The sequence below is a fragment of the Thunnus maccoyii genome, chromosome 13 (genome assembly GCF_910596095.1).
Source record: "Thunnus maccoyii chromosome 13, fThuMac1.1, whole genome shotgun sequence".
Taxonomy (NCBI): domain Eukaryota; kingdom Metazoa; phylum Chordata; class Actinopteri; order Scombriformes; family Scombridae; genus Thunnus; species Thunnus maccoyii.
The window spans coordinates 25,464,590-25,492,390 of NC_056545.1; the positions used below are offsets into that span (position 1 = coordinate 25,464,590).

At 45.2% G+C, this 27,801-nt stretch overlaps 1 protein-coding gene across 3 annotated transcripts; it reads right to left on the reverse strand.

Moving 5' to 3' along the window:
* Positions 1 to 134: 134 nt before the first annotated feature.
* Positions 135 to 27,801, reverse strand: fam222ba (family with sequence similarity 222 member Ba). 3 transcript variants are annotated; one of them, XM_042431491.1, is made up of 3 exons: positions 27,707 to 27,801; positions 8,565 to 8,692; positions 135 to 2,920 (listed from the first exon to the last, which is right to left on the reverse strand). In XM_042431491.1, the coding sequence occupies exons 2-3, from the start codon at positions 8,644 to 8,646 to the stop codon at positions 1,206 to 1,208; spliced, it is 1,797 nt and encodes a 598-aa protein (XP_042287425.1). In that variant the 5' UTR covers positions 8,647 to 8,692; positions 27,707 to 27,801; the 3' UTR covers positions 135 to 1,205. The 3 variants fall into 3 exon arrangements, with proteins under 3 accessions (XP_042287425.1, XP_042287424.1, XP_042287426.1); XM_042431490.1 differs by having other exon boundaries at positions 27,696 to 27,801; XM_042431492.1 differs by lacking the exon at positions 27,707 to 27,801 and adding an exon at positions 26,458 to 26,770.

Consider the following 27,801-nt stretch of genomic DNA (forward strand, 5'->3'; position numbering starts at 1 on the left):
GCTTGTTGTTAGTTTCTACATGACATTAGTAACACTATTATTTCTTCTAGTCCAGAGTTTTGTCCTCATAACTAACCTGTCTCCTTCAATACCTGCAAAACAAATAATCTTAACATTCAAGTAATACATTTGTCATGGTTAAAAAAAAAAAAAAAAAAAAAAAAACAATCTGAAAAGGAAACAAAAATAAAATGGCACATCTTCATAACAGTGTGTCCTTGTTAACCTGACTTTGGCCATTTTAAGGTATAAGAGTTTATCTTTCAGGACTTTTCTGCACTAAACTTTTCACAATCTTGTTGCCAAACCTTCCTGGCATCGGCAAAAAAGTTTTTTAAACACCTGAATTCATTGCAGCATTTTAAGCAGAACAGAGCATCACCTTATTAACATATTTGCTCCCTGCTGGATCCTTACTATGTACAAACAACCTGATTACATGCGTCCTTAAGTGACAGAGAGGAATCAAGCTTGAATATTCCTACTATACAAATAAATAATTACATTTAAAAAGAATAAAACCTCTGTGTACATGTGCATACTGCAAGTTTTTCCAGCTGTACTTAGTAGTCCAGTGTCTGATGGCTTTACACTGAAACAAGACCATTACTCTTTCTTCTGTCCTCAAGAAGAAAATGGTTATGATTGTGTTTAATCTTAAAGTTACTGTGAGGTTTGAGCTTAAACACCAAAATGAAAATGAGTAACCTGTCTAATAAAACTAGTCAGAGCCGAAGTTTCCTGACATGACCCTGTAAAAAAACATCCACCGATAGATGTTACTGTTTTTCAGTGACGGATATATCTGTTTTTCTTCTTTCTTACATGCATAAGAAAACTTTACCGACAGGTCTGAAGTAGAAATAACACAGGATCTGTGAAGATCCAGGCACACAGATAGACAAGTATGATAGAGGAAGAAACAGGGAATGACACACAGTACAGACGTGTACACACACGTGAAAAAGTTCCCTAAAGTGCCACATAAAAGCACTCATTAACAAAAAAAAAAAAAGTAGCAATTGATCACTTGCAAGATTAATTAAAAAAGAACCAAAAAACTACTGTTCTTCATTAAATATATTAATTTGCCCTCTTTAAGATTAGCGGTCATTTGTTTAAGTTATCAATTTAGTTTTATGTGTTTCCTTTCTTAAGACTAAACAAAGGGGTTTTGATAAATGTTGTGTAGACAAGGCCATAGCTTATCTGTACCCTGGGTGCTGGATGAGAGCGGTTCTGCCATCCCCAACCTCCGGACCTACCCTGCTCAGAGGAGGCCTGTGCATCTTGCCCATCAACCCTAGATTCTGATCGCGGAAGTAGGGCGTCTGGAAGTCCCCACCCAAGTAATCTGCTGTTTGCATCAGATTAGTCTGGGCGGAGGAGGAGGAGGTGGAGGAGCTCGTTCCTAGCCTGTAATGGGGAGCCCCAGGGGGCCCACAGTCTAGCGTGGTGCACCCCCCTGGGCCCGCACCATGGAATGGCATGGCTACGTCCTGAGACCCGGAGCTGTCACTGTTGGGTGTGGGTAGGATACTGCTGTTCCAAATGTGGGACTGGAAGTAGTGACCATTAGTGTAGTGGGCCATGGGACCGGGCATGCCGTTGTTGACAGGGGGAGAGGGGGTGGGCCTCTCTACGGGAGGTTTCAGTGTGTAAGGCTGACCCACACACACCTCTGCAGGGTAGCCCATGCCCTTAAAATGGAAGGCGGGGTCCCTGGAAGGCTGCTTACAGAGGTGGGTCCCACCGTTCTGAATGTGGGGTACATGGGTCAACTGGTGCTGATTCCAAGAGCGCATCTTCTGCTGCTGTGAATTATGTTGTAGCTGTTGTTGCTGCGGATTCTGTTGGGGATGCAGGTGCTGCTGGAGGTGGTGCTGCTGCTTGAGATCAGTGTGGTTGGAAGGCAAGTGGTTCATAGCAGCCACGCTGTGTGGAGGATGAGCTCCCACTGGGGCAGTTGCTTTCTCTTGAGGGCCAATAATGCAGTTGGGTGGGGGGAACCCAGGGGTGGCAGGGTTGCTGTGCATGGACACCCTGGAGCAGGCGCTGATAAGCAGGTTGCGACTGATGGGGCTGGGGTTGGCGATCTGGCCCTCGCACATGGAGGTGGCTCCTGCACCTTGGGCCCGAGCTTGGCAGAACTGGTTGATCTGATGCACGATGGTGCTCAGGTCAGCCTGGCAGCCCTGGTGTAGCCCGGTGGCCATGGAGAGTGGAATGGTTGAGGTAGAGACGGTAACGTTAGGCGGTGCGTCGCCATCTGGCAGCTTTCTGCTCCCCTGCAGGCCAGGTGGCGGCTGCTGCTGAAGGTGCTGCTGCTGAAGCATGACAGTAGGGGGCCCCTGTGGGTGGCCAAGGGCTGGGTGCTGAGACAGAGTCTGGAGTCTGGATGGGCCCTGAGGGTGCTGGGCCATTGGGGGAGGGTGTCTGAGGCTCTGGGTGTGACCCTGCTGCTGAGGGAGGGGCATCTGTAGAGTCTGAGGCGGGTCCTGTGGTTGAAGGGGTAAGCTCTGCTGGGGTCGGGGAAGGTTCAGCAGAGGTGGGTGGTGGTGGTTTAAAGTGCTAGTTGAAGCCACTTGGTAAGGTCCGGTGGGAGGGTTCATGATGACTTCAGGGTGCAAGCGAGCCCGGCTGCCAGCAAAATCTTTGAGGATGCCTTTGACTGTGGGCACCTTGACGATGGCGAGGAGGCCTGTCTTGGCACTGGCCTGAGAGGAAGGGTAAGGGCTGTAGCGCTGGCCTGATGTATCCAGCCCGTTTACTGTACGGCGCACGTGGTTTCGCTGGGGGACCTTGACACTGTTGGGGAAGATCTTGATGGTGAGGGGGTTGTTGGCAACCTTCTTAGCATAAGCATCCAATTCTGCAGGGGTTGGAAACGGAGCGGATCTCATCCTTTGTGTGGTGTCCCCTGGGGTGGAGGACAGAGGTGAGACAGAGAAGAGGAGACAGAATTGGGGGGATGAACAGAGTGGGGAGAGAGACAATTTAATCCAGGTAGAAGTGTACATGGCACAAAAGAGCACATCAGTAGTAATCTGAGCAGCTGAGAGGAACCTGATTTGGACAGTGCTCTCATATTCCATACCTCACTATTTTTCTCCTAAACCATCACAACTCCCATCTCAAAAGGACAAAGAGATTTCCGAGCTCATTCTCAGCGGAATTATTGTGGCGGACACATTCTCAGTCTAAAATCCAATTTTGTGGTGCTGTTGGCGACTTTGAGGTCAGGAGCTTTTAGTGGCCTTAATTGACGTAGGATCTGGGCAAACAATAAGCATGCATCTGAGGGGGGGCTGCGCTGCTTGCTACTGAATCACAAACTAAACAAAGAATGAGCGAGGCAGTGATGGTCCCCTGTGGCTGCTTTGGGGAGAAGGAAAGAAAGAGATAGATGCAGAGAGCAGAGCTCCATGACAGCAGACAAGTAATCAGACACAGCAGCAATGTCTCTGATCTGCGGTAACACCTCCCAGGCCTCCGCTCGCAGACATTTGTTACACCTGCTAAGCACTGTGGCTAAATTTAACAATGCCGAAGTGACAATGTGAACATGATTACGTGTTTGTGCATGTGTGAGGGTGTGTTTTATTTATGAGCCTGTTTAAAATGTGCGACAAGATAATGCAGGTGTTGGCTAATGTTGTCAGCATCTTGTTGTTTTAAGTCTGGGTGGATGTGATTGCATGTTTCATTGCAATCCAGTGTACTCACTTCCAATTCTTTCAAATAAAAGTCAGTGATAATTGTTTTTTTTTTAGAAAATGACAGGCTCTTCTCCTCACTTTCCTCCATCCCGCTGCCCTGATCACCTCGGCCCCGCCAGTCTGACCCACTTACAATACACAGCTTTCGGACTGATGGACACGAGTGCAGCTGATCTGTGGGACGGATCACTAGTATCAGATTACTGTGCTACATTCAACTCACTCTTTCATTATTTTTTGAATAGGGAGCTTTTCAGTTCAAGTAAAATAGATGTTGTCATTGCAGCATACGGGCTACTTCTCACTGTTGAGTGAGCAGTAATTTCAAATGTCTGAATTGCTGGCAGAGGTCTGTGGTTTCATGCGGCCGTGGCCGTTATGCTCAGCCTCACAGTAGGCAGACTGAGCTTGAGGGATGAGGCACAGAGCTGATCTCTGAGTGCTGACACGGCTGCACCAAGAGTTGTGCCAACTGGCTAATTAATTCCCGCTTTATTTGTGAACAGGAAACAATGGGCAGCGATGTGCGGGGCCGGTATAGGGCGGCACACAGGGGGCTGCTGTGACTAAGTGTTCAGCCTGCTGATGGCAGCCTCATTAATGCAGGGGTCTGGGCCAAGGAGCTGGAGCTCGACACCCGCCATCACAGCGGCCTAATGTCTGTCGCTGAATAAATGCCGGGGTAAGCAAACACTGATAAATGAACACTTACACACAAGCACACAAACATGCTGAGGATGGACTTCACCTGTCAAACACAGGTAATGATTAATGACCTTGTTGGAAATTATGTTTTGTAAAGTGACAGAGTAGCAGGCTTAATAAATACAAGGGCAGTTTGACTGTAACAGTTAACTCACCCAGTTTTCACAGTATGAACAGGTTCTATTTACTATGCAGTGCATACCATTTAAAGCAAGAAAATTACACTTTAATTAAGTGCAACTTGTTTTCTATCAGTATTCAAGATATACTGGATTCAGAGCTTGTGAGATTCTGGCACAGCCCCCTTGGTCTGCACTCTTGTCAAAACCTCACGTCAGAGTAGAGGTAGAAAGTGTTGTAAGTAGGTGGGAAGAGATGTATAAAGTTTTTTTTTTTATCATTTCATGGGAATCTGCTTTTTTGGATGAAACCAGGATTGTAGACAGCACGAATGAATGTTAAAGACCCCAGTAACTTTAAATGTGACATGTCATCATTCAGGGTTTTCTCTGCGTCTAGAGAGGCGGAGACAAGCTTTGTGGAGATATGAGGACACACACTGAGCAGACATGGAAGGGTGAGGTGGGGATAATTAATACAAGCATGCAAGACTGATGGATCAAAACAGTCAAATTCAAAGAGCATCAACAAAGACAACAACAAATTTTAGTGTCTAACTGGGGTCCGACTGCAAAATTAAACATGTTGTATTTTCATTTGAGACAAACTGTTCACAATTACATTTTAGGATAGTGATATTAGTGATATTAGGATAAGATATGTGTATAGTTCTATAGTGTTATTTGTATTATTTTAAAATAGAGGGGAAATAGCTTTCACTTGCCTTTAGATTGAGAAATATAGCAAGTAACACTGCAGTGAGCATATAACTGTGTACAGTGTTATTTCGTTGCCACTGGCACTTGTGTAATGAGTTTTATACTTAAGTTGTTGGACTCAGGCAAGTAGCAAATAAAGCAATGTCAATGTCTGGAAACTGACCAATCCATTAAATTGGAAAAGGGATTATACATTGTTAACAAAGCTCAGGCAGGCATTTTCTGGGGGAAAAAAGCAAATCAGAAAGAAGAGTTTAATAGAAATGCTACAAAATGTGTAATAAAAAAAAAATCAAAAAAATCAGTGAATTACTGTTTAGAGTATTTGTCCCTAACGGTGGATAAAATCGACCTCCTGTTGTTTACATCTGTTTAACAGTTCTGGCGGTTGTTGATTATATGTTCTGGTAGCAAATGTAGCTTATTAGCATTTCAACCTTAACCTGAAACCTGGATTAGTTGAAGAGCTTAAAGTATCAAGGGAGGGTTAATGAGGATATGAGTGAAGTTTGTAGGCGGCTGCTGGTGGCTACGAGCATATCATCTCTTAGATCTCCAGCTAAGCACGTTCCCAGGGAGGGAACAGGGGAAAGAGGCCAGTCTGGCCATATGTTAATTACCCCGCTGCTAGCTAGCTAGCTGGAACACAAGTGCACAGTCAGCAGGCACTAATTAGGGTTTCTTTTATTCAAACTACTGTTTTAATTGAACAAGGTTTAAGCAGCAGGGGGCAGGGGCTCATGCTGCTGTAAATTGCAATTTTCACACAAGAGCAGGAAATTGGGTCTGAGGCTTCGGCGTCAAATTAGACATGTGAATTTGGTTTCCCACATGAAGCCACCTCCTTACATTTTTGCAGACTTAAATAGCAGCTGAATAGAGCATCCCATGCTGATAGAGCAAGACCTCTGAAAAATGAAAAAATATACTAAGGAGAGGAAGAAAAGATGGTTGCTTTTGATCTCAGTGGGGACTGAGATGTGAAAATCAGCCAAGTGGTCCAGCTGTACTCACTGTTTGTTCTGCCTATAAGAACTGAGGACCAAGGGCCATTTCCTGGTACTTGAATCATCCTGCCTGGGAGATGAGCTGTTTTCTCTGTGACCCACTGTCTCTTTGCGTACCTGATCTACTCCTCCGTCAGCCTTTACATTTCACAGCCATCATCTGTTAACAGTCACTCCCTGATGATAAATAGAGCAGCTGCTCTAGCCTTGCCTCTGACAGCAACCTGCAAGCTCATAACTTTAAATGACTCCTCTATGCACAGATTCACCCGCAGGAGAGGGGGCGAGCCTGGAGATCTGGAGCTCTTGGTTAAAATAGAGGGAGGGGAAAGTGTCAAAGACAAGATTCTCTACTACAGGACTCAGTATTGTAGTCCACTGAGTAGCTGGAAGGATGTAGCTCAAGAATAGGATAATGGGAACACAGATTGGAACTAATTATGAAAACTCTATCTGAGCCATTTTTCTGTGGGAACTTGTCAGTATATTGAATAAAGATTTCCAGCGACAACTAGTCTATGAATTTCACCTAAAAGCAAGTCAAGTACATCTCTCATGGAGTTAAGCTGTCAAATTATCTTCCATGCTGCGTAAACGATGGGGCTCTGAAGAGACAACGGGGCCCCCGGCATGTGCGGACAGCCTACAGGGACAAGGCCTGTGTGAGTGTTGAGGATTGAGGTCTGGTTCTGGCTGTGTGTGGCAGTGCACAGGGAACTAATGCCTCGACACACAACAACTGCACAAGAAAACCTTGATTTCCAGGGGTTGGACAGTAGGCAGTGAGGGAGGCAACCTGAGAGTGTACAGATTTTTTTTTTTTTGGTGCTCACTCTTTCCAGTGGCCCTTTGATGAAAATGATTTAGTCTAAATGAAATACAGCTCCACGGCTTTTGATATAACACCATGCCTGTTAATGATACTTTGAAGAGCAGATGAAAAGGAAAAGCATTATGAGAGAATGACGAGGAGAAAAAAAAAAAAAAATAGATTGAAATTACACTTCTAGGATCGGCCGTGCTGTGTGAAGCACGCTCCATCACCAAAATGGATTACAGTTTTGGGCAGAAAAACAAATTGAACTCCAGTTGCGCCTCCTGCTCTGATGTGTCTTAGTGTGTCACATAAAGGAAGAGCAGAGAAACAGTCTAGCTGATGGCTGCACCATGTCACTAGCCTGCCTGAGTGAGGCAACAGACGCTGGCACTTAGCAGACTCCCTCACGCTCGCTGATCTCCTGGGGGTTGGCTGATTACTGTGATTCTGAAATTACAGTCTTGATGAGCTGGAGCATTTTACAACAAAAAAAAAAAAAAAAAAAAAGAACTGCAGCAGAAATGGGTCAGGCTGGGGCTGAGTTTCTACTCTGAGAGAGAGAAAGAGGCAGGAGGAAATGGAGACGTAGACTTTTTATGATGGAATAAATAAAACTTACCAACTGCTGTAATCCATGTCTGGCAAGTGATTGATTTTTTGGGTATATCTAAAACGCTCACTGTAGGAGTTATAGCTCTATTATGATTAGGGACAAAGAAAATGAGAATATGCAAGTATGACTGTGCGCAGACAATGCATACACAGCATTATAGAGCACGAATGTACATTTGAACGTATTTAAAAAAAAGGGATACGTGATCAATTGCACTTTTCTCAGACTCAGTTAAGAGTCTCAGCTCTAACTGGCGATTGCTGGCTTCACCTCTCCATTTGTGTTGCTGCCCCTCACTCCGAAAGAATCCAAGTTGAGTTGTAAAATTCAAACACTTTAAATAACTGGGCCAGATCCGACTAGTTTGCTGTTAAACCGGGGCAGCAGATTGCGTCTTAGATTCGCTCGCATTACAAGATCATCAGGCCAAAACCGCTCAGCCGCAATCTGTCTGCAAGTCTGACAGTAACTGACTCTTCCTGATGGTGAAAAGTACGGTCAAATCTAACACATGAATCTGATGACAGTGCTGTAGTGTGCGTGCAGCTTTTAGAACCACAGGGCTGCACTCCTGTGGCCGACAGATCTTCAGGGGGCGATGAGGGAGGGAGCCAATTCAATGTTCAGCAAATTAATGGTGCAGTTCATCCTAATTTCCCTTGAAGACAGATCTATCATCCTGGAGCACGAAAATACTCTCATTTTGGTTTTTAACACAGAGCTGCAGGAAGAGAACCAGGCCGGGGTTGGCATGGGCATCTGACGTGGGGTAGGCATCGGGATTGTAACAGCTTGGTTTGTTGTGTGGGATGGTGATGGTAGTTAATAGTGTGTGAGTGTGTGTGTGTGGAGCTCAGTACTTACATTTCTGAAGTCCAGTGTTCATCTGCGTGTGGGGGAGAAGCTGGAGGGGGAGGTCACCTGGCCCTGGCAGACAGGCCAGCATTTCACACAGACACTAATGCAACATGGGACACACACTTCTCCTCACACTGCAGAGAGAGAGAGAGAGAGAGAGAGAGAGAGAGAGAGAGAGAGAGAGAGAGAGAGAGAGAGAGAGAGAGAGAGAGGGGGGGGGGTCAGCAGTCAGACATAACTGCGAGGCAACACATGGTGCATGGCGATACAGAGGCTGGGTCCAGACTAATAGAACTCTGTGGCTGATCCCCGGAGGCACAGGGCTGAGGGAGACATAGTTACCTTTCAATTAGAAACTGATTCACACCTGGAGCATCAGGTAAGGTGACATTTGATGCCAATAACAACTTCAATTAAACATCAAACAGCTGAAGTAAAACGGGCAGACAAGCCTGAGGGCCTGGCAGCTTTAAATCGACTCAGTCCCTCCTCCTCCTCCTCCTCGCCCTGCATGTTAGTCAGCTAGTTGGACCCTGCTACCTGCGCTTTACCTCTCCGCCTCCGCCAGACCTCGGCGGAGGAAATTAATGACTCCTGTACACTCAAAAAGAACACACTCGAGAGGCCCGGTGCTGACACGTTAGTGAGTCTCTGATCGATACTGCAGTTCTCTAGACCTTAAAGAGGCCTTTATTTTGGGGACATTAAACAATGGAGCCCGCTCAGGATGCAGTGAAAAGAAATGAATAAACGGGGCTACAGCTCCAATAAATGCCTGCCACTTTGTGCAATAACCCTGATGTAATAGAGAGGGAGAAAACATTAGCCATGCTCCACTTGGCTTACTGCTGTATTCAAAACACCACAGATGCTTGCTTAATCAGCACTGAAGAACAGTCAGGGAGCAAATTAAGTCTACAGAGTCCGTGCCCTCCCCTTTTGCTGCGTGCCATCAGAAGAGGGCGGCAAGTGTGCGCAGACAAACAGCGTCTATGAGAGAGGCAATTACCCACAAAACAACCTTGGCATGCCTGTCTGCCGCAGGGTGATGGCTTAAAAGTGTCTTCCCCCCCTGCAGGGAGAAGAGACAAGTGGAGGAAAGAGTGACAAAGCGAGAGAGAAAGGTGGAAAGAGAGAAAGACGGGTGGCGGGTTTAAGGGGATGGGGGGGCTGAACTTGCTTTAAAAAGCAGGAGCTCAAAAAGGTCAGGATGACAGCTCATTTAAATCCTCCCAGCGAGAGGAGAAAAAACAAGCCTTAATGAAGCTGCCAGTTCTACACAGATACCTGAGAGCGTTGCACCTTGGGGTGCTGCAGGGGCAGGGCGGCGGCGGGGGGGGAGGAAGGGAGAAAAGGGTAGAGAGAGGGGAAGGCTGGCGGGTGGCGGAGCCGCAGTCTTGAAACAAATATGAGGATTTGGGGGCCACTTTGCGCCGTTGATGCTGCGTCACCCTTTCTGTTTGCCCGGCCTCCCACTCCTCTCATCCTCCTCCCTTTCCCCTGCTTTCTGATTTACAGCCTGGACCGCCATATGGCAGCAATCCCTGCCCTCGATTCAGCGTGTCACCATGCATTAACTTTAATTGGCCTGATATGTTATTCTTTTCCCTCGGCCTTGGAAGGATTTTAGGTACATAGCGCCTTGATGTCGGCAGGCAAGATTTCCAGCTCTCTCTCATTTATCAGGGTGCCAAGATTTCACACAAAGATAACAGCAATCTCTTTGACAACAAGCAGGTTTGGGGTGGAAGAAAACTAAATATCAAAAACAACAGTGTCTGTGCTAGGGGTTTCAAAACCGAAACAGTGGCAAGAGAGTGGATTGATGTGGGAAATGAAATAAAAAAAAAAAAAAACACCAGCATAAACTGTCAGTTCATTTGTTATAAGAACACACACATCAACACACTACAGGCAAAAAACAGCCAACAGGCCATCAGCCCACCCCCTTCCTGCCTTCCCCACAGCGCCCCTGAATGTCAGAAAACTGTGCAGTGGGGAGTGCGGCGGCAAAGGTCAGCCTATGGTAATGCCCCAGCTGACACTCTGCTTTACAGCGCAGAGCAGGAGGAGATGAAACCCGACAGACAGAAGCCTGACGTCTACTGACTCGCCTATCAGCACCGCTGCCACAGCGACTTCAAATATACATCACACGCCAAACACTGGAGCTTTCTACAAAGGCACCCGCCCCCACACAGGCTTCTTCGACACATCGACTATTTGTAACAGGAGCAGGATGACTACACCTGACAGGGTGTCAAGTCCAGACAGGGACTGTGCTCACTAAAGTTGGAGGTGCTTCTCCGCAGGTCGCAGTTGGCACATTCTACCCGCTCCTGATTGCTCTCAGACCACCAGGCAGGAGGTTTTGCCAGGTCTGGACTCTCCAGCAATCTCATCCAGGCAAAAAGGTGGCTTAGTAGCCTTTTGTGATACAGAGACACAGCCCCTCCTGTCCTGAGTGGAAACAGAGTTGAGTCTGCGGAGGGCCAGGCGAGCCAGCTGGGCAGGCCTATGGAGCAGGGATTGGTTTGGTGGAGTTTAGCCAGGCGTCTCACACTATCAGCCCCATACAGACAGACACCACGGGGTTCTCAGAGTATTAGGGGGCCCCCGTGACTCGGCAAGTCTCCACCAGCTACTTATAGAACTGTAATAAAAGTGTGCGAATAACTGTGTGGCTTTCATTATAGACAAATAAAGGCTAGCAGACAAAGCAGGACTTCAGCAAGTGATGCGCATGGCTTGTGTCATGTGTCAAATTGTTCCCATAAAAGCTGACCTATATTTTTCTTTTCATTCCTCGGTGGGGAAGGAGAAAAAGAAAGCCATTTGAAAGTTTTAAAAAAAAAAAAAAAGTGCAAAGAAGAGAAGGAACAGGATAGACGGAAGCCATTTAGGAAATGAGACCAGCTGACTGCATTTATGTGCTGAATCTTTTGATCAATAGCCTTTCCATCAACTGTGATCTGCATTTATTAGAAATTGCATCAGAATAATTGCATAGGAAATCATCTATTAAAATACCCACCAGCGGTGATGCATGAGGAAAAGCGAGGACTGTGCACCAAAAATAAGCTCATTAGAAGGAGAGGCGTACAACTATATTAATGAAGAAAAACAATGAAAAAAAAAACAACAAAAAAAAAAAAACAAGGTGAGAAAGTATATTTGGTTGCTGGTTGAATATTAGCAGCTTTTCTATACCAATTAAAAGCAAAAGCAATTAGGAGAACCAAGTCACCATGTTGTACATTGCTTGTGCTAACGGCTGAGGGAGAGGAGAGTGGTGGAGAAAGCAGGCTGCTGTTATTTTAATTGCATGTTTACCCCCAGGTTATGGGTCTGAAATAGAGCCAAGAAAAAAAATGTTGCAGTAGAAATTCAATGCAACTTCACTGTGTTGATTCTCTCAGGGACAGAGAGAGTGAAATTACTTTTCTTTGCAAGCTGAGTCTCTGAATAGGAGGTAAAGAAAGGAGCAGGAGGAAGAGAACAGCTTTTTACCCTTGAATACCAAGCCAGAGCATTCTGTCAAAAGAAAGGGGAAAAAGCCTTGGCTCCTGAGCACATTAGGAAGAAATGACACATCGGTATGGCCTTCATTAGCCCGTCAGGCTTTACAAACAACAGAAGTAGAAAAGGATTTCTGTTGCTAGCAGAGGGCCACGGGCATGTGAGGCTACCACAGGCTGGTTCACAGTCTCACACAATGGATCCTGATGACTCCAGCACATCCTGAGGCGCTCGGGACGGGCCGTTTGCTTTTTCAGTCAGCAGAGACCCCTCATCAACCCGGGCTGTTATCTCACACCAAAAGAGAAAGGGCGAGAGAGCGGGAGATAGCCATGATAGTGAGCGTGAGGGTGGAAACGGAGAGGAGACAACCAACCCAAACCCAACTAGCACACGAATCGAGAGTCTGTAAAATAGTGGTTCCAAAAAGTTCCAAGACGCTGAGTGTCAGGGATAAAACTGTCAAACAAGGAAACTGCTGCAGTAGTGTGGGAGAGAGGAAGACAGCTACTTGAAACTACTCTCCTTTAGAGGGAGGGAGGGGTCTGCGATACAACTGGGAGGCTGTATGAACGCTCAGTAACTAACTGATGAAAAAGTGACAGTTCCCTGAGGTGAGATGGTGGATATGGAGCGGAGAGAGACAGCATGCCCCTAGAATAATGCATAGACCACAGCTGGATCGGCTAAATCTCTGCATACGTGTCAGATACGGAAAGTTGGTTTCACAATGAGAAAACATGCTCTTAGAGAAGCTGTGTGCCATGAAACTCAAAAAAAAAAAAAAAAAGCAGACATGCTTTGAAAGTATGGGGCCTCTTCTTATCAGAGTGACCTCATTCCTCCACTCTCGTCTTTACAAGGGTGGTTTGGAGCCCGTGGCCCCTCCTCTTGGATGATGTCCAGAGCTCCTCACAGTGGAGAAGATGACATTAATGGTGGTGAGATGAGAGGATGAGAAGATATTGGGCGGTGAGTGGCCTGGCCTGGCTATCTCTGCCAGAGCTATGTCATGGTCATTACCCGTCCGCCACGTCAGCGCTGCGAGGACAGCCAGCCAAGGTCCACTCTTCAACTTGGGGTCAGTTTCACTAACAGCCACTTAAGCCCACTTGGCTTCTCGAAGCGCCCAACAAATGTGGAAGATAGAGCTAAGTGTGCTCAGTCATGTCAAGCTTGGCCAAGGTCAGGCGGGCAGACAGAAAGTGCTGGCAGCGCAGCATGCATGGCGTCATGAATGCCAAAATGCCGGGGCCCCTAGCTGTGCCGCTTGACAGACATGTTTACACCTGATAGAAAATGCAGTGTGGATGGCCTGCCAAAACAGAGGGGATCCAAAGTGAGGGGTGCCAGCCTAGTTATTTATTTATCTGCTGCAAATCCATCCAGAGTGCTGCCAGAAGCTCACTGAGGAAAAAGCCAGCCTACTCTCAGACATGACAGTCCAAAACCACATAAGGGAGAAATAAAGACATGAAGTAAAAGAAAAGGAAAGCAAAGATCTCATGAAGCAGCTCTAGAAATTGGATTTGATTTACTCATGTAATAACGCATCTCAAACTAGTTCTGATTAACATGAAATGATTAAAATTAATCAGGGGCTGCTCTAAAAAATCATCCATGACAAGGGTAAGAGGCTGGTCCAGTCCTTTAGCACTGCAGCTAACACACTAAAAACAGCTCGGTGTATTGGATACGGCAGATGATAAGAGCGGAGAAAGACTGAGAAGCACAGGAATGCATCATGGAGGAGACCCTTCATCTCGTGGAGAAACTTCAGCCTTCTGGTAACCACCGGGTTACACAACTTGGAGACGGAGCCCCGTACGTATGAGAGAAATATTGCTCCTTTCATCTCCTCGGCGGTGCAGCCACATCAGTGTTATCTTCACATATCCCAACATCACACCAGACAACAATGCGCTGAGTCACATGCTGCCGTGTCAGATGCCAGATTGCTGGGTTCTGTACAGGGCTAGGAGGGCATATTTAGAACAACACAGATAAACAGATACTAAACAACCGTAAATCTATTATCTCCACGTGTGTAAGGGTATGTGCGGTGATAGACATCTTCAGACTTCAGGCAGCTGGTTTTTCGAGTTGTTTGCTATGGGAATGCTTGGTTATAATTTGCATAGTTGTGTTACGGGCAGGATGAAGAAACCCAAACAAACAGATGAATCTGTGTTGAGTTGATCTACTGTAAATACTTCCAACGTACAAAGAAATACACACTCAAAATGACTTAAAATAGAAAATAGATAGAAACAATTGCTCTGAAAGTCATTCAACTGGCCTTTTACATAAAATTCCTTGAAGGTGTGTCACAGAAACGAGCCCAGTTGCCCATCAGAGGTTAAAAAGCAGACTTCTGGGTCTACCTATTTGCCAGGCCTTCTCCCTGGTTAGTGGGAAATAACTCAATGTGTTGAGAGCTAAAGTGCGGCAGCATTGTTCCAGCTGGCGGAAAAAAAGGGAAATGAAGATGGAGTGGTTTGATTTCATTTGTTAGCAGGTGCATCCATTTTGTGTTCTTCCCCACACCCACCTCGCCTCTCTCAGTCAAAGCGCTTATCAGAAATTGGACACCCCAGTGACAAATTGAGCCTGCGATTAAAGGGAGAAAGAGGAAAGCTTTGTTAAGTGCTGCTGATTGGGATCCCAGGCTGCCCTCGCACATCAGAGGTGTGTGTGTGTGTGTGTGTGTGTGTGTGTGTGTGTGTGTGTGTGTGTGTGTGTGTGTGTGTGTGTGTGTGTGTGTGTATGCTTGGTGCAGAGCCAATAGCAGAGCTGACACCACCACCACCTCTTCTCCCATTTTCCCCTCTCTCCAGGTGTTCCCACGGCTTACATTTCTGCTCCGAGTACTCAGCAAACAAAATTGAATCAATGCATCTGTTCCTGCATCTCTCTCTGTCTCACACACACACACACACACACACACACACACACACACACACACATATATACATAGTACATGCATATAAAACACAGGCGAACATATACACCACTGATTTTCCCTGCAGCAATAATGACCTCCTTTAGCTTTCCCAGTTCCTTCTTATTGACATGTACGCTGTGTTTAACAGAGAAAAAAGTTAAGTCTCTGTGTGTTTGTCCCACCCAGACCCATATTATTGACCCAGCATTAACCAGCCCTGGCCTGTTTGCAAGTGCGGCTGGGCTGATTTAAGAGGGGGGTCAGAGCAGCTCTGCTAGGCAGAACTGTGCAAGCGCTGACTCTCACAAATCATCCTAAAAGGGCTTAACGCACAAAAACAGCTTCCAGTGTTACACAGGCCTGCTGTGAGAGATTTATCCACTGTGCCATTATACTAACTGGCCTCTCTCCCATATGAGCTGTATATATACCAACACACACACACACAGAAAGAAAAACCCTAATTAGACTTATGTCTGGCCCGAAACAATTCAACCTTGTACTATTCTGCATTAAAACAGCTTAATCCTGTTTACTATTAGTCGTCTTATTTAATGCTGACACATCGCTCACACGCTGTTGGTTTAAACACCTTAAGGTCTCATCTAGATGCTGTAATAACTCAGGGAAACTCAATCATTTATAAGTATAAACACTGACCTCCAAAAGGATTTTAGTGAGCCAGAGCTCATTCTTCAACTCTGTTATTTTATATACAGGTTCATTTGTTAGTGTTAGTTTTTAAAAAGGTCTCATGACAGGCATCATTTTTCAGATCTTATGATGGATTTTTTTTAATGCATACCAGAGAAATAGCTCTCACCGAGATTCGACGGAAGCACGTTGGTTCAGTTATTAAGATTACTGAGATGCAGGTCTGGTGGATTTTCATGGCAGAACTGGTTAAAATATTCTGCTGCACTGAGAAATGCAGCCGCACGAATCAAAAACAAATCCCAACATGCTGATTTCAAACCCTGCTGCGTATGTGTTCGATACGAGCTGATCTGTCTCCTTCCTGTGTCTATGGAAGTTTGGTAAGGTCAGCCGCCTCCGTGGCAGCTCTGACATTCAGTCTGGCCTCCAGCGAGACCAAACGAGTCCCCTCGCATCAACAGACCAGCTGAGGAATAAAAGAGATCTTTCTCTACCGGACAAGGTTGTGTGAGATGTGTTCCTTTTTGCCCCTGGCGACACACAAGACATTTGTGGTCTCTCCTTCATCTCCTGTGTATATGCGAGCGCCTCTCCGCCCCCGGCTCTTTCCCCAGCAGACACCGGCTCTGGGCACCGGGCAGCCAGCCGGTGACTCTGTGGAGAGCCAGGCAAACACAGGCCCGGCATGGCAAACATCTCACCTCTGTGTGTGCATGGGAACATCTGGCCTTCCCAGGCTCGCAGGGCCCTCCGTCTGTCTGCCTGTCTGTCTGACTGTGAGGCTACACACACTGCTGGTGTGTACTGGTGTTGTCATGGAACCAGAATTTTTACTCCTACACAGGTACTGGTTTAAAATACAAAAACAATCACTATAATACCAAAGCAAACAAGCTAAATGTCACATAACCACAAAATCATTTTATGATTATTGAATAACTGATTTAGCAGATGTGTTTGCACCTTAAAAAGAGGTTCCCCTGGCAACAAACACATTTAAGTCAGTACCAAAAAAGTATTGAGGTTTGATACACCAAGTATCAAAAGGTACAGAAAGCTTCAAATGTCTGGTCAGATTCATGATATCAGTGATTTATGCTTTAATAAAATAGTTCCTGATTTAAATCTAAATTTAGCAAATTTAAAATTTTTTTTATTTGATTTAGGAAAAGTTGTACGGCTGCTTATATTTAGGCAACATCTGAGAATTTTAACTACATTGGCACCACAAAATATCCTAAATTTGACAGTGGTTTAGGTCTGATTGACATCTGGCTGGTTCAGGCTTCTATATGTGTAAACTATCAATAGTAAAATTAAACTTTAACAAAGTAAATATTCACTTATAGTAACAACACTAGTGTGTGTTTGTAAGGGCCGAATGTATAAATCTTAACTCAATCAAAATATTCAATCTCTTCCTCTCCTCTCAGCGAGTGAGATAGAGTCATATGAGTAATAGCGTTGGCCCAGCTGATAAAAACTCCTTTTCCTATCGCTCTCTCTCTCTTGCTTTCTTGCATCACGGCCGCTCATACAGATCTCCTGCGGCCGTCCAATGATTCAAGACTGATGAGGCATGCTCAAAGGTCTCTGCCATTGAACACAGCATTAATGCACCCAGCAGCAAATTTTTTGCCATCGACCCCCGTTCCCTGCAATAAGGACAGAGCCATCAATCAGGCCGAGATAGCCGACACCAGACACGGGCTGATGAAGTAGGGGACTTTGGAGCTAATGACAAATGGATCTCTCAGATATGGTCACAGTATACTATGACAGTCCGTTGAGAACGCTTGACCTTTAGCAAAATCCGGAGCCACTTTTTGCCAACACTGTGCAATGTAAAAATGGGGAATATGCAAACTGCTGTTGCTGTTAAGAAAGTGTGGTTATTGTGTGAGAACTCCTGGGCCCAGCTGAGAGTCTCAGCCCTGTAACTCTCAGAGCTGCTCCTGACCGGCCCAGCCCTCCTCTGTTCTCACACCAAAGCTCTGGGAGTGACCTTCAGGAGGCCTGCTAGTCTTGCTAATTGGGGTCTCTACAGAGCACTGCAATCCACCCCCCACACTGCACTGGAGGAGGGACTGAGGGGCAGAGGGAGAGAGAGAGATAGCAGGGGCCTGTGTTAACTGCTTGGTGGGAAACAGACAAAAAAGTAGGAGACCGGGCTTCAAAACTGAACTTTGAGAATGAAACTAGTGAAAATGGGATGCAGGGAGGGGAAAGCACTGGCAGTAAACTGAGTGAAAAGTTTGTAACATGGATGCTGAATATTAATGTAACATTGACAAAAACACATCATTTTGAAAGTACAGGAAAATCACATGTCAAGTCTTTATTGGACTGTGTAACAATAGAAAGTCTTACTGGAGTTCAACTTCTCAGACATCATTACGTTTCACAACATTAAGAAAACACCACTATATGATTAAAATGATGGATGTTAGAAGATGAAACCTTAATAATGTAAACTGAACATACCTCACCAGTTACAACTAGGGCTGCAACTATCACCTGTTTGTAATATTGATTCATGTGCTGATATTTTTCTCAATTAATCAATTTTTTATCTTGTTAGAAAAGAGTAAAAAATGTGTATCACAAGTTTCCAGAGCCCTGATGATGTCATAAGGTTGCTTTAAGTCAAAGACCATATTGTCTAACACGATGGAGAAAAGCAGCAAATCCTCACAAATCAGAATCAGCAGCCAGTGATTTTTTTCTTTTGACAAAACTTAAATAATCGATTATCACAATAGTTTTGGTTATTGTTCTGTTGATGGACTAATCTTTGCTTATAACATAAGATGTATGTGTGGGAGAGGTGCTGTGAGTGAAGTGACCTCAAAAAGATTCAAGGATAGCATCACCAGAAACAACTAAGTGCTCTGGGTTAAAACATTAGTTATTCTTATAAAATAAATACATATAAACATCACATTAACTACTGCAAAACCAACTTGAACACAGATTAAAACTAATGAAATTCAAACTGTTTAAAGAACATGATGGTATTTGAAAAGTAGCAAAGGTACAATAAAGTGGATTAGAGCTGGGCAATATATTGATATTATATTGATGTGATATGAGACTAGACATCTTCCTAGATTTTAGATATCATAATATTGTGATATAGCATAAGTGTTGTCTTTTCCTGGTTTTAAATGTTGCATTACAGTAAAATGATCTATTTACCAGACTGTTCTAGCTGTTCTATTATTGGTGTTTACCCACTTAGTCATTATATCCACATTACTGATGATCATTTATCAAAAATCTCACTGTGTAAATATTTTGTGAAAGCACCAATAGTCATCCCTATAACACTGTCGCAATATCAATATTGAGGTCAAAAATATCGTGACATTTGATTTTGTCCCTATCACCCAGTCCTAGTGTGGATCCTGGGTTTCTGAAAGATAGTGTGGGTGAGGCAGGTACATTTTATCTGTGGGCCAACAGGGTTGGTGCTCTGTTCTCAGGAAACATGGAGGAGACAATGACACAGGTAATTTAGAGCAGGCTACGGCTGGCTGCAGCTGTGCACCGAGCTTGCCAACACATCATCATATCAGGGCCACTTCCTATCAGTGTGATCAGCACTCAGTAATGAAAGGGGTAGAAAATGTACGGGAAGTCATTCTGTAAAAACAAGATACCCTGAGCCTTTATGTTGGGAAAGAGTCATTGAACTAGTTTTTAAGAGTAAGTTGAACGATAAAAGACACTTTTCTGAAGGAATTAAAAGACCTGGTAACCGTTTTAAACTAGGTTTGTGATAGATCCAGTGAATGAGACTTTGCGCGGGGATGGACATGAATAAAAAGGTCTGCATTTAATTTGCTAATCCATCATTCCAATTGTACTCGGTAACAAAGGGAGAGGAGAGTGGTGGGGCATTCAGAGGCAATGGAGCATGCTGAGGGGTGCGTGTGTGGTTCTCCATGGAGCCAGCCAGGCCGTGGCCCTTGGCCCTAAAAGCCTGGCCAGCGCTGGGGAAAATGGGCTCTGATGAGCTCAACGCAGGCAAGACTAATCCCTTCATGTCTAAAGAATTGTTTAACTATGTTTGACTGATTAACCCAAACCCCTCGATTCCACTTGCAATCTATTTGTTCAATCAAGTCTCCTGTGCTCAACATGCTGCAGTGTGTGGGTGGTGATGGTGAGGGAGAGAGAGAGAGAGAAAGGAAGAAAGAGAGAGAAAGAGAAACAAAGGGGCTTGCAAAACAATCCATTTGGAGGAAGCATACATAAGTCAAAGGACAGCTTTTTTTGTTCTACTTGCCAATCTCTAAAGCCACATAGCGCATGAGTTTTTGCCAACGAGCTGTTGCTTACATTCAAAGGTCAGAGAACTCTGGCCTTGAAAGATTTCAAGTAGAAAGTCAGCCGTGGTGTGGTAGCATACCGCACTGACATGCTCGTTTCTACCAGCTTCATGGGAAAAGGAAATTTAAAGGCACTCTCCCCTGCGTGGAAAAGAGGTTGCCAGGAAGATTAACCCAGCTTCCTTTTATAGCCTCTGACAAGAGGTTAAATCACACATTACACTGCCTGAAATGTCTCCTAGTAATTAGATCAAGAATATTACTCTCTCTTCTTCCCCTTGCAGACTGCAGCTGATCAAAGCCTAATGATGGTGTCAGTGCCATTGGCAGTGCTGGCTGGGTAAATCTCCCCATCGGGATGGCAATCTGTCAGGGCCGCAAGCCCTGCTAAACAGCACAGGACATGAGAAGAATGGTGCTTGACATAAAGTGGACTAAATGAACCACATCCTTTACCAACAAGCTATCCTTCAGCAAATTCACCGTAACGATTAAACATCTCTTTGTTTTGGGTCTGGTGCTGCATGCGTATATGTGCACAGAGAAAAGATGTTAGTGACATCTGCGAGTTTTATCCCAATAACAGTGAAACCCACCACCAGCGTATCTGCTGTCTTTCCATGCCAGAGCAGATCTAAGCAGCACCTGGTCCCTTGATGGGGGTGAAGGGGGCTACTGGCTATTAATTACAGAAAGCCGACACGCAGCGCAGGCGAACCCTCGCAATGAGACCCTAGGACGTCAGATATACGGCGAGACGAATGCTTCTCTGTCACACAGCAACATGACCTGCCTCAGGACTCTTTACACACGAGTACTTTCAAGTAGGCCTCTCAAATTGTGGCCCACCCTTCTTCCTCTGCCCCCACCCCGTCTCCCTCTCTATCTCCATCACATTCTGCGGATGTTACACTACTTCAGGGGATATTTTCTGACTAATGCAAAATGGTTGTGCAGTGGCATGATAAAAGTTGACATTTTCCTTTTCTAATTCAATGCCTCCTTTGTAAATAACTTCGCCTTTTTATGCGTGCGCACATGCACGCACAAACAAGCTGCAAACACAAACGAGCTGCATAATGGTCAATTTCATTATTTGCTCTCAGACTCAACAGGCGCAGTGAAAAAGGGGGGAAATGGCAGGAAATATGCCAATCGTTTATCGTTGAAAGACGTCTGACAAAAGAGGCGTTAAAAACCTGACAGCTTTCCTTCTCTGTGGTATGTTGCACGTCAGTCCCCGGCGCAACCGGCTCCTGAAAAAAAAAAAAGGGGCCCCGGCAACAGACTCGTGCGAGAGGTCTGACCCCGATCTTAACCCCATACAGGTGGCACCGCGCTAACACAGGAAGCAGGAGCGCTATTCACAGAACGCAAGGTGAAAACTTTGTTCCCACCCAAAGAACTTCTCTCAGAGATAATTTAGATGGGCACAAAGACAGCTCAATGCCAGTCAAGTGTATTCTGACATGTTGAAAAGCAAATCCCCTTGAACACATTAATGATAAAGACTGAAGTAGTAGACTAGAAGCTTCTGTTTAAGGGGGTGATGAGAGTCAAAATGTTAGAATTAGCTCTACAACTGAAGCACTACTGTATTGTGTTGTGAAGACTGTTCTTCAAGCGTTGTCAAAAAAATTGAACAGTTCAAGTTTAAACAGCAACTTTCAAACATGTTAATGTGCATGAATAAAACCACCGTGATCCTGTTGTGCAACCGACGATCAAAACCCTGTTAAGATCATCTCAAAGCACAACGACAGTAATATCAAGTGTGGTCTTGTAGTTCAGGAAAATAATGTGACCTGTCCTTAGTTGAGTCCAACTACAGAGTTGAACTATGAACTGTGATTATAGCCAGACCCCCCCCCCCCCCCCCAACCCACCGCAAAGCGACAACTGCATCCCTGCACATTCCAGGAAACGCAGCCAGCTGAAGACAGCAAATACACCAGAGAGGAGGAGACATAAACAACGTAAGCTAGTTTGAGAGCTGCACCGATGTTTACTGTCTCACTAAGTGCATTTCATCCCCACTGCTTTCACAGCAGCGGCGGTATTTCAGCATGCAGTACAGAGCGGCTGCTGATGCCACAGGTCTGTGTACAGTGGGCTCAGTCACAGGCTGGAGAGACTGTTTGGACAATGTAGGTGTCAGACACACTGCCTGTCTGGAATAACGATTCAGTTCAGCTGCTACAAAACACCCCCTGGTTCCTTTAAAGTGGAGGTTCGATAAAAAAAAATAAAAAAAACTAACTTAACTGTTTCTGGAGTGTAACTGTTGAAAACCTGAGAGGAATTTCTGCTTTGTTTGACTTGGTACATTGCTATCAGGGAAAAAGGTCTGCATTTGCTTCAAACGGGCACTGAATGACATGCCAGAGATTAGCCTCTGAAGGTCACAGTCTTAGCCTATGCTTTCAGCCGCTTTTCACAGCACAACCCCGGGCCCTTTTGAACAACAGGAAGAATGTCATCTGGTTACTTTTCAAGGCACGGAGATACCATTCACTGCGGCCAACAATGGCTGCAAACAGGACCAGAGGGTTAGGAGGTTATAAAGGGCCCCATTCTAAGCGCCGCTCGCTCTCCAGCACACTGCACGCACACAGAAAAACACACCCACACACTGAGGCCTGGAGAAGTGGTGCAACAGATAATAAACTGAGGAGGGTCATGGCAAAGTGCCGTGCGCTGACCGCTCACCTCAGCAGCTCTCCCAGCTCAGCTTCCGTCCCTCCCCGGCATAGCTCTTAGCACCCAGACTAAGCCTCTGAGCCTCGTCAGGCCTTCGCAGACACTCACTGCTTTGTCATTTTGGAGAAGATAATTGTATGATACCCTTAACTCCATCCTTCAGGTTATTGTGTTCTGCCAAACATTACAAAGGGAAAAAAACACAAAGCACCACATACTTTTGGCAAGAAAATTTAAAAAATGTAACCATGTAACATGACTGAAATTCTGTTAAACATAAATAGTATTCTCCTAAAACATTATATCCTGTGTTCAATGACAAGAAAGAAATGATCTGCTATTATTCAGGTTGTGAGGCTTGTCCCAAAAAGACTCTCAGACTACAGCCAGAACTGAAATCCTTCACCAATTTAGTCTCTAATGAACCTCTGAAATATTAAAAATAAAGCCCAATTAGCCGACAGCATTTTACATCTCCTCCCCCACTAATCCTCTGGTAGCTTAGCCTTATCTAATGTCTGCGCCAACTATGACACTTTGAGCTCACTCTCCCTCTATCCTCACCACTTGATATCCCCGACAGCTTTACTGGTGCTTTGTTGTGGCCCCACAGACCGGGTCAGGCTCTGAGCCTCTCTGGTGGTGGCTAATGATGCCCTGATATGTACAGTTGGCATGGACGTTGGAAAACTGCAGCAATAACTGCGGACATGCTAATGGCATCTATTAGGATTACTTAAGAGAGATATGGGACTCGCCTAGCAACCTCTTATTACAGAGGGCATGGTATTGGGGGTGGAGAGTATCAGTGGAGGGTCAGTGATCCGACTGAGATGGCCTTATCCTGTGCCATAAACAGATAACAGTATCTGCCCTGCTCTTCTGCCGTTCCTGTGAGATGGAGGTGGATAAACAACCCTGTCGTCTCCAGTGCCTCCGACAAGCCTGATCAGACAGAGATGCTGTCCTAGACCAAGCCTCGTTCCTCCCGCTGCTCTGACTGCTGTTATTGCCATGAATGTCACCGGGAGGTTTAGATTCTTCCTCGATTGCCCTCAAGCTGAAGACACAACAATTTCTGAAAGGCCTTTGGTCTTGGTGTTTGTAACATCAGGTTGCAGCACTCCCTGGCTTAAGGCCAGGGTTTGCTGATTACGCAAACTATCCAGCAAGAGTTGAGCTTTTTGCCCTAATTGGACCTGCCGGCTAACATGCAAATCCATGCAAAAAGGAAAAAAAAGTCACAAAGAACACAAAAATGTAGTAAACAAAGACACAAACTGTATCCTCAAACCAGGCCTATCCCCTGCAGTCATTTGGCACAACACAAAACAACCCATGTGAACCAAACCAAATGCCATGCAACAGCTGACCCACAGCCGCAGCCCTGCAGGTCGGTCCCTTGTTCTCAGAGGTAATCAGAAGTTGCCCGTGATGTCCTAAACACCTGATCTGGATGTATCATGTGGCCGCAGTTCTTTACACCCAGCCTGACCTGTTTTTGACCCTCACACTGTGTCTCTTGACTTTGCCCACTCACACAAAGGCTACCAAACATCTGCTCCCTGTTTGAAACCAGACTCATACAGCCGAGAAGACATCAGGTGGCCTCACAGAGACTCTCTCCAAGTGGTGGGTGGCTATGTGGGTGAGTGTGGGCTGACAGCTGCACTGCCGACTGGAGGACTGAAAGGTGGAGTCGGCTGGCAGATCATTGGTACCTGGGAAATCTCTGCCCTGCTGCCCCGCAAAGGGGGGGGGGGGGGGGGGGGGGGGGGCAGCCTCATTTAGCAAATGGACGATATTCCGCAAATGCTGCTCATCTAAAATGACCGAGGTGAGGAAAATAAAAATCTGCTATGCACATAAAATTCACAGACAACACCTGCAAGAGATTTAACATACACAGGCCCCCGGTGGAATATGAAAGGAACAAATGTATTGCATTGGGGAGAGCACATGGTTACACATTTCCAATTCAAGCACCGTCTCTAAAATGCTACATCAAATGACAGGCTTTGAATAAACCAAAATGAGCATCAGCCAAGTGGCTCATCCCAGCACAGAAAATTGTTGCATCAAAAATATGCTGGTTAGCCGAGCCATTTCACAGTCAACAATCACAGAATCAGGACTGTTACTAATCAATGTATTTTAATGAGCTCCCTGTGAATCCCAACAACAGCTGAAACATAAAAGCTGCTCAAGTTCTCTTGGTTCACTCGTTGTACCTTGTGATCTGTTATTCATAGTCTTGCTCTGAAGTCTCAGAGATATAAAGCAGAGCTTTGATGTTATCCTCTTATTACTGCTGTCTGAAACAAGCTTAATGTTGGGAATCAGAACGTTTGGCTGTCACGTGGAGAACCTTCTGCAACACAAAACATCCGGGCTTCAGTCTGAGGCGCTGAGAACGGTTGATTTTGCTCGGTGAGACCAACTAACATCTGCTTTGCCATTTGCTTACAACAAGAAAGTTTGATACAGTGAAATTAGTGTCTATAAAACCGTGTGGGTGGTCATATTACATTCACACTGTACTCTACTCACTACTCTACATCAAAGCTTCCACTCAAGGAAGCTTAAACACGTAGGTGTGCATGTTCTCTACACAATGTGCTTTTTGTCTGAAATAGTTTAACCTTGTCTACAGGCAAGGGAGACTGAAGCAGCCAAGACGCTACACAAGTATTTTAGAACAAATTACCCTCCTCTGCCCACAATGTAAATCAATATGTTCCAATATATTTGTCAGTGGTTGGCTGAAAAACCAGATGCAAACTTGCCTTCCTGTCAGTTTGCCCTCAGCAAAGACTCTGGGTTTGCGGTGACAGGTCAAAGAGTCAGCAAATGACTCAAGGGCAGGGGAGGAGAGACACTTTGAAAAGCCATGCAGAGATCTAATTAACACATGCATTCAAGTGGTATTTCCCTTTCAGTGGAACGCGGTCATTTTCTACAATGCTGACCAGCACAACATGAACAAATGAACCAGGTGCTCCTGACATTCAGGCTTTTCTGCTGCCTCTCTAAGTTAGAGCAAACAAGAACACACATCAGACTTAAACCAAAAATAAACACACCGTCGAGAGCACGCACAGAAATTCACAACTATTGCACCAAAGTTAAACTTTTACTTCAAACACTATAGCTGGAAGCTACGGCAAAATCTACATGTGTATTGTAAGAGGGGTTTTTTTTTTTAGCCTTCGCATCACAATATCTTTCAGTATCTTTGAAGAACTTCTTCTAGGTATCCGTCAGACTTGTGCTATTAGAGGTGAACTGAGTGTTACAGAATGGGAGAGGCCTTACAGTCATTTGTTTCTAAGACCTAATTAATCTTCATTGCGCTGGGAAACATAGCACCCCAATGCAAAAAGGGTTCCTTCTACACGATAATTGCAGAGTCTAGGGGCCTGAGTTTCCCAGACAACAAGGTCTGAAATTTAATTATCTGCTCTTTGGGAAATGTAAGGGAAGAAAGCTACATTGCAAAACTGCACTTTTGGGCAAGTAATGTCAGGCTCTTGCTTGAGTAAGCACAGGAGCACATCCTCCCTGCTGTCATAAACTAAACAGCCTCTACTTTGTTATGGTAAAGGAGAGATAATGGCATTTTACATAACGACAGATTTTTTTTTAACTTCAGAAAAGAAAGGTCATGCAAATGTAGACAAAACTGTTTTTTATCTCTCAGCATCACTCTTACACATCTCACAGTTGTTTTTTTAAATCATCTTACCATGTGCAGAGCAAACCCGACCACTTCCATTGTCCAGTCAGTCACAGAAGTATTGTTTTACTGCGGTATGTTTTTAATCATATCCGTCAAGCTCCATGACATTATAGAGCGACTACAACAATAAAGCCAGACTCAAAGCAGCCAAAGACAACACGGACAGGCTGTGGCAACATTAACATTCCGCCGTGTAAAGATCAGGCTTTGCAGGGGGGGGAAACATCGATAGGATCCCATTAGTTAAGTGCGCCCTTAGGATACCCGAAATCTGATCAGAGATAGACCTTTTCCTTCCAGACACGAACCATTAGACGTTACGGCAAAAAAAGCTGCTCTCCTCCTCTGAAACTACTCCTCCTGCACTCCTCCTCCTCCTCCTCCTCCTCTTCAGTGGTCGAGGTTGTGCGGCAGGATCAGGCAGGATGAGCCCGGTGACGTCAACCTTTTGTTATCACCTTTAACACTTGCCTTTGCAGGTGGAAACACTTTTCTCTCCCGTTATATGAAGAGGCGCTATTTGGAGACGCGCCGGCGGTGCAGGGAGCGCACACAACATCTGCATCACGGCTGAAGACGACTGACAATCTAAATTTGGATATATGCATGCATGTCCTAATGAGTATATCGGATACAAGCCGCGGGAGACAACTCAGTGACAGCTATACCATACTTTGAAAGCCGGGAATAGCATAAGATAACCACACTTCCAACTTCATCCACAGATGGCTTCTTCTAGGACTTGCAGTTTTGTCTTGAGATGAGGCACAAAACTATAAGCCTTAATGTTAATGAAAATTATAATAATAAAGATAACATCATGATAATGATTTGAAAGGCAAATTGAGGTCTACTTGATCGTCATTGGTTGTTGTCATAATAATGTAAATACAACTAACTAGCTAACCAGCTCAATAACGCAAGTCCAGTTTCATTCACCAGCATCCAGCAAGAATTCATGGCTCCTTCTCTGCCTGAGTGAAGTATTTATGGCTCATAAGAGACAGTTAAGCTGCAGGGACTTAGAGACAGGACAGGGGACCGTACAGGAGCTATAAACCTGCAGGTTTCCCGTCACTGTGCCAGCTGACTGCTCCTGGTTAGCTAACATAGCCAGTCAGTCTGAAACATACACACAGTCCCATTGTTGCCTTCGCAACCTTTCCCAATATTTATGGCCACAATTTGCGAGGATGTCACACAGTGTCGGGCAGCAGGCGTGTTATGAAGATACAACTACTCACTCTCCGTTTACCTCCGCGAAAGGCATCGTTTAGTTGGTCGCCATGGTGTGAAACGGACAGATTTTCTCCCGTTGTCCTGCGCAGCCGAATCACTGCTGCTGTCTGC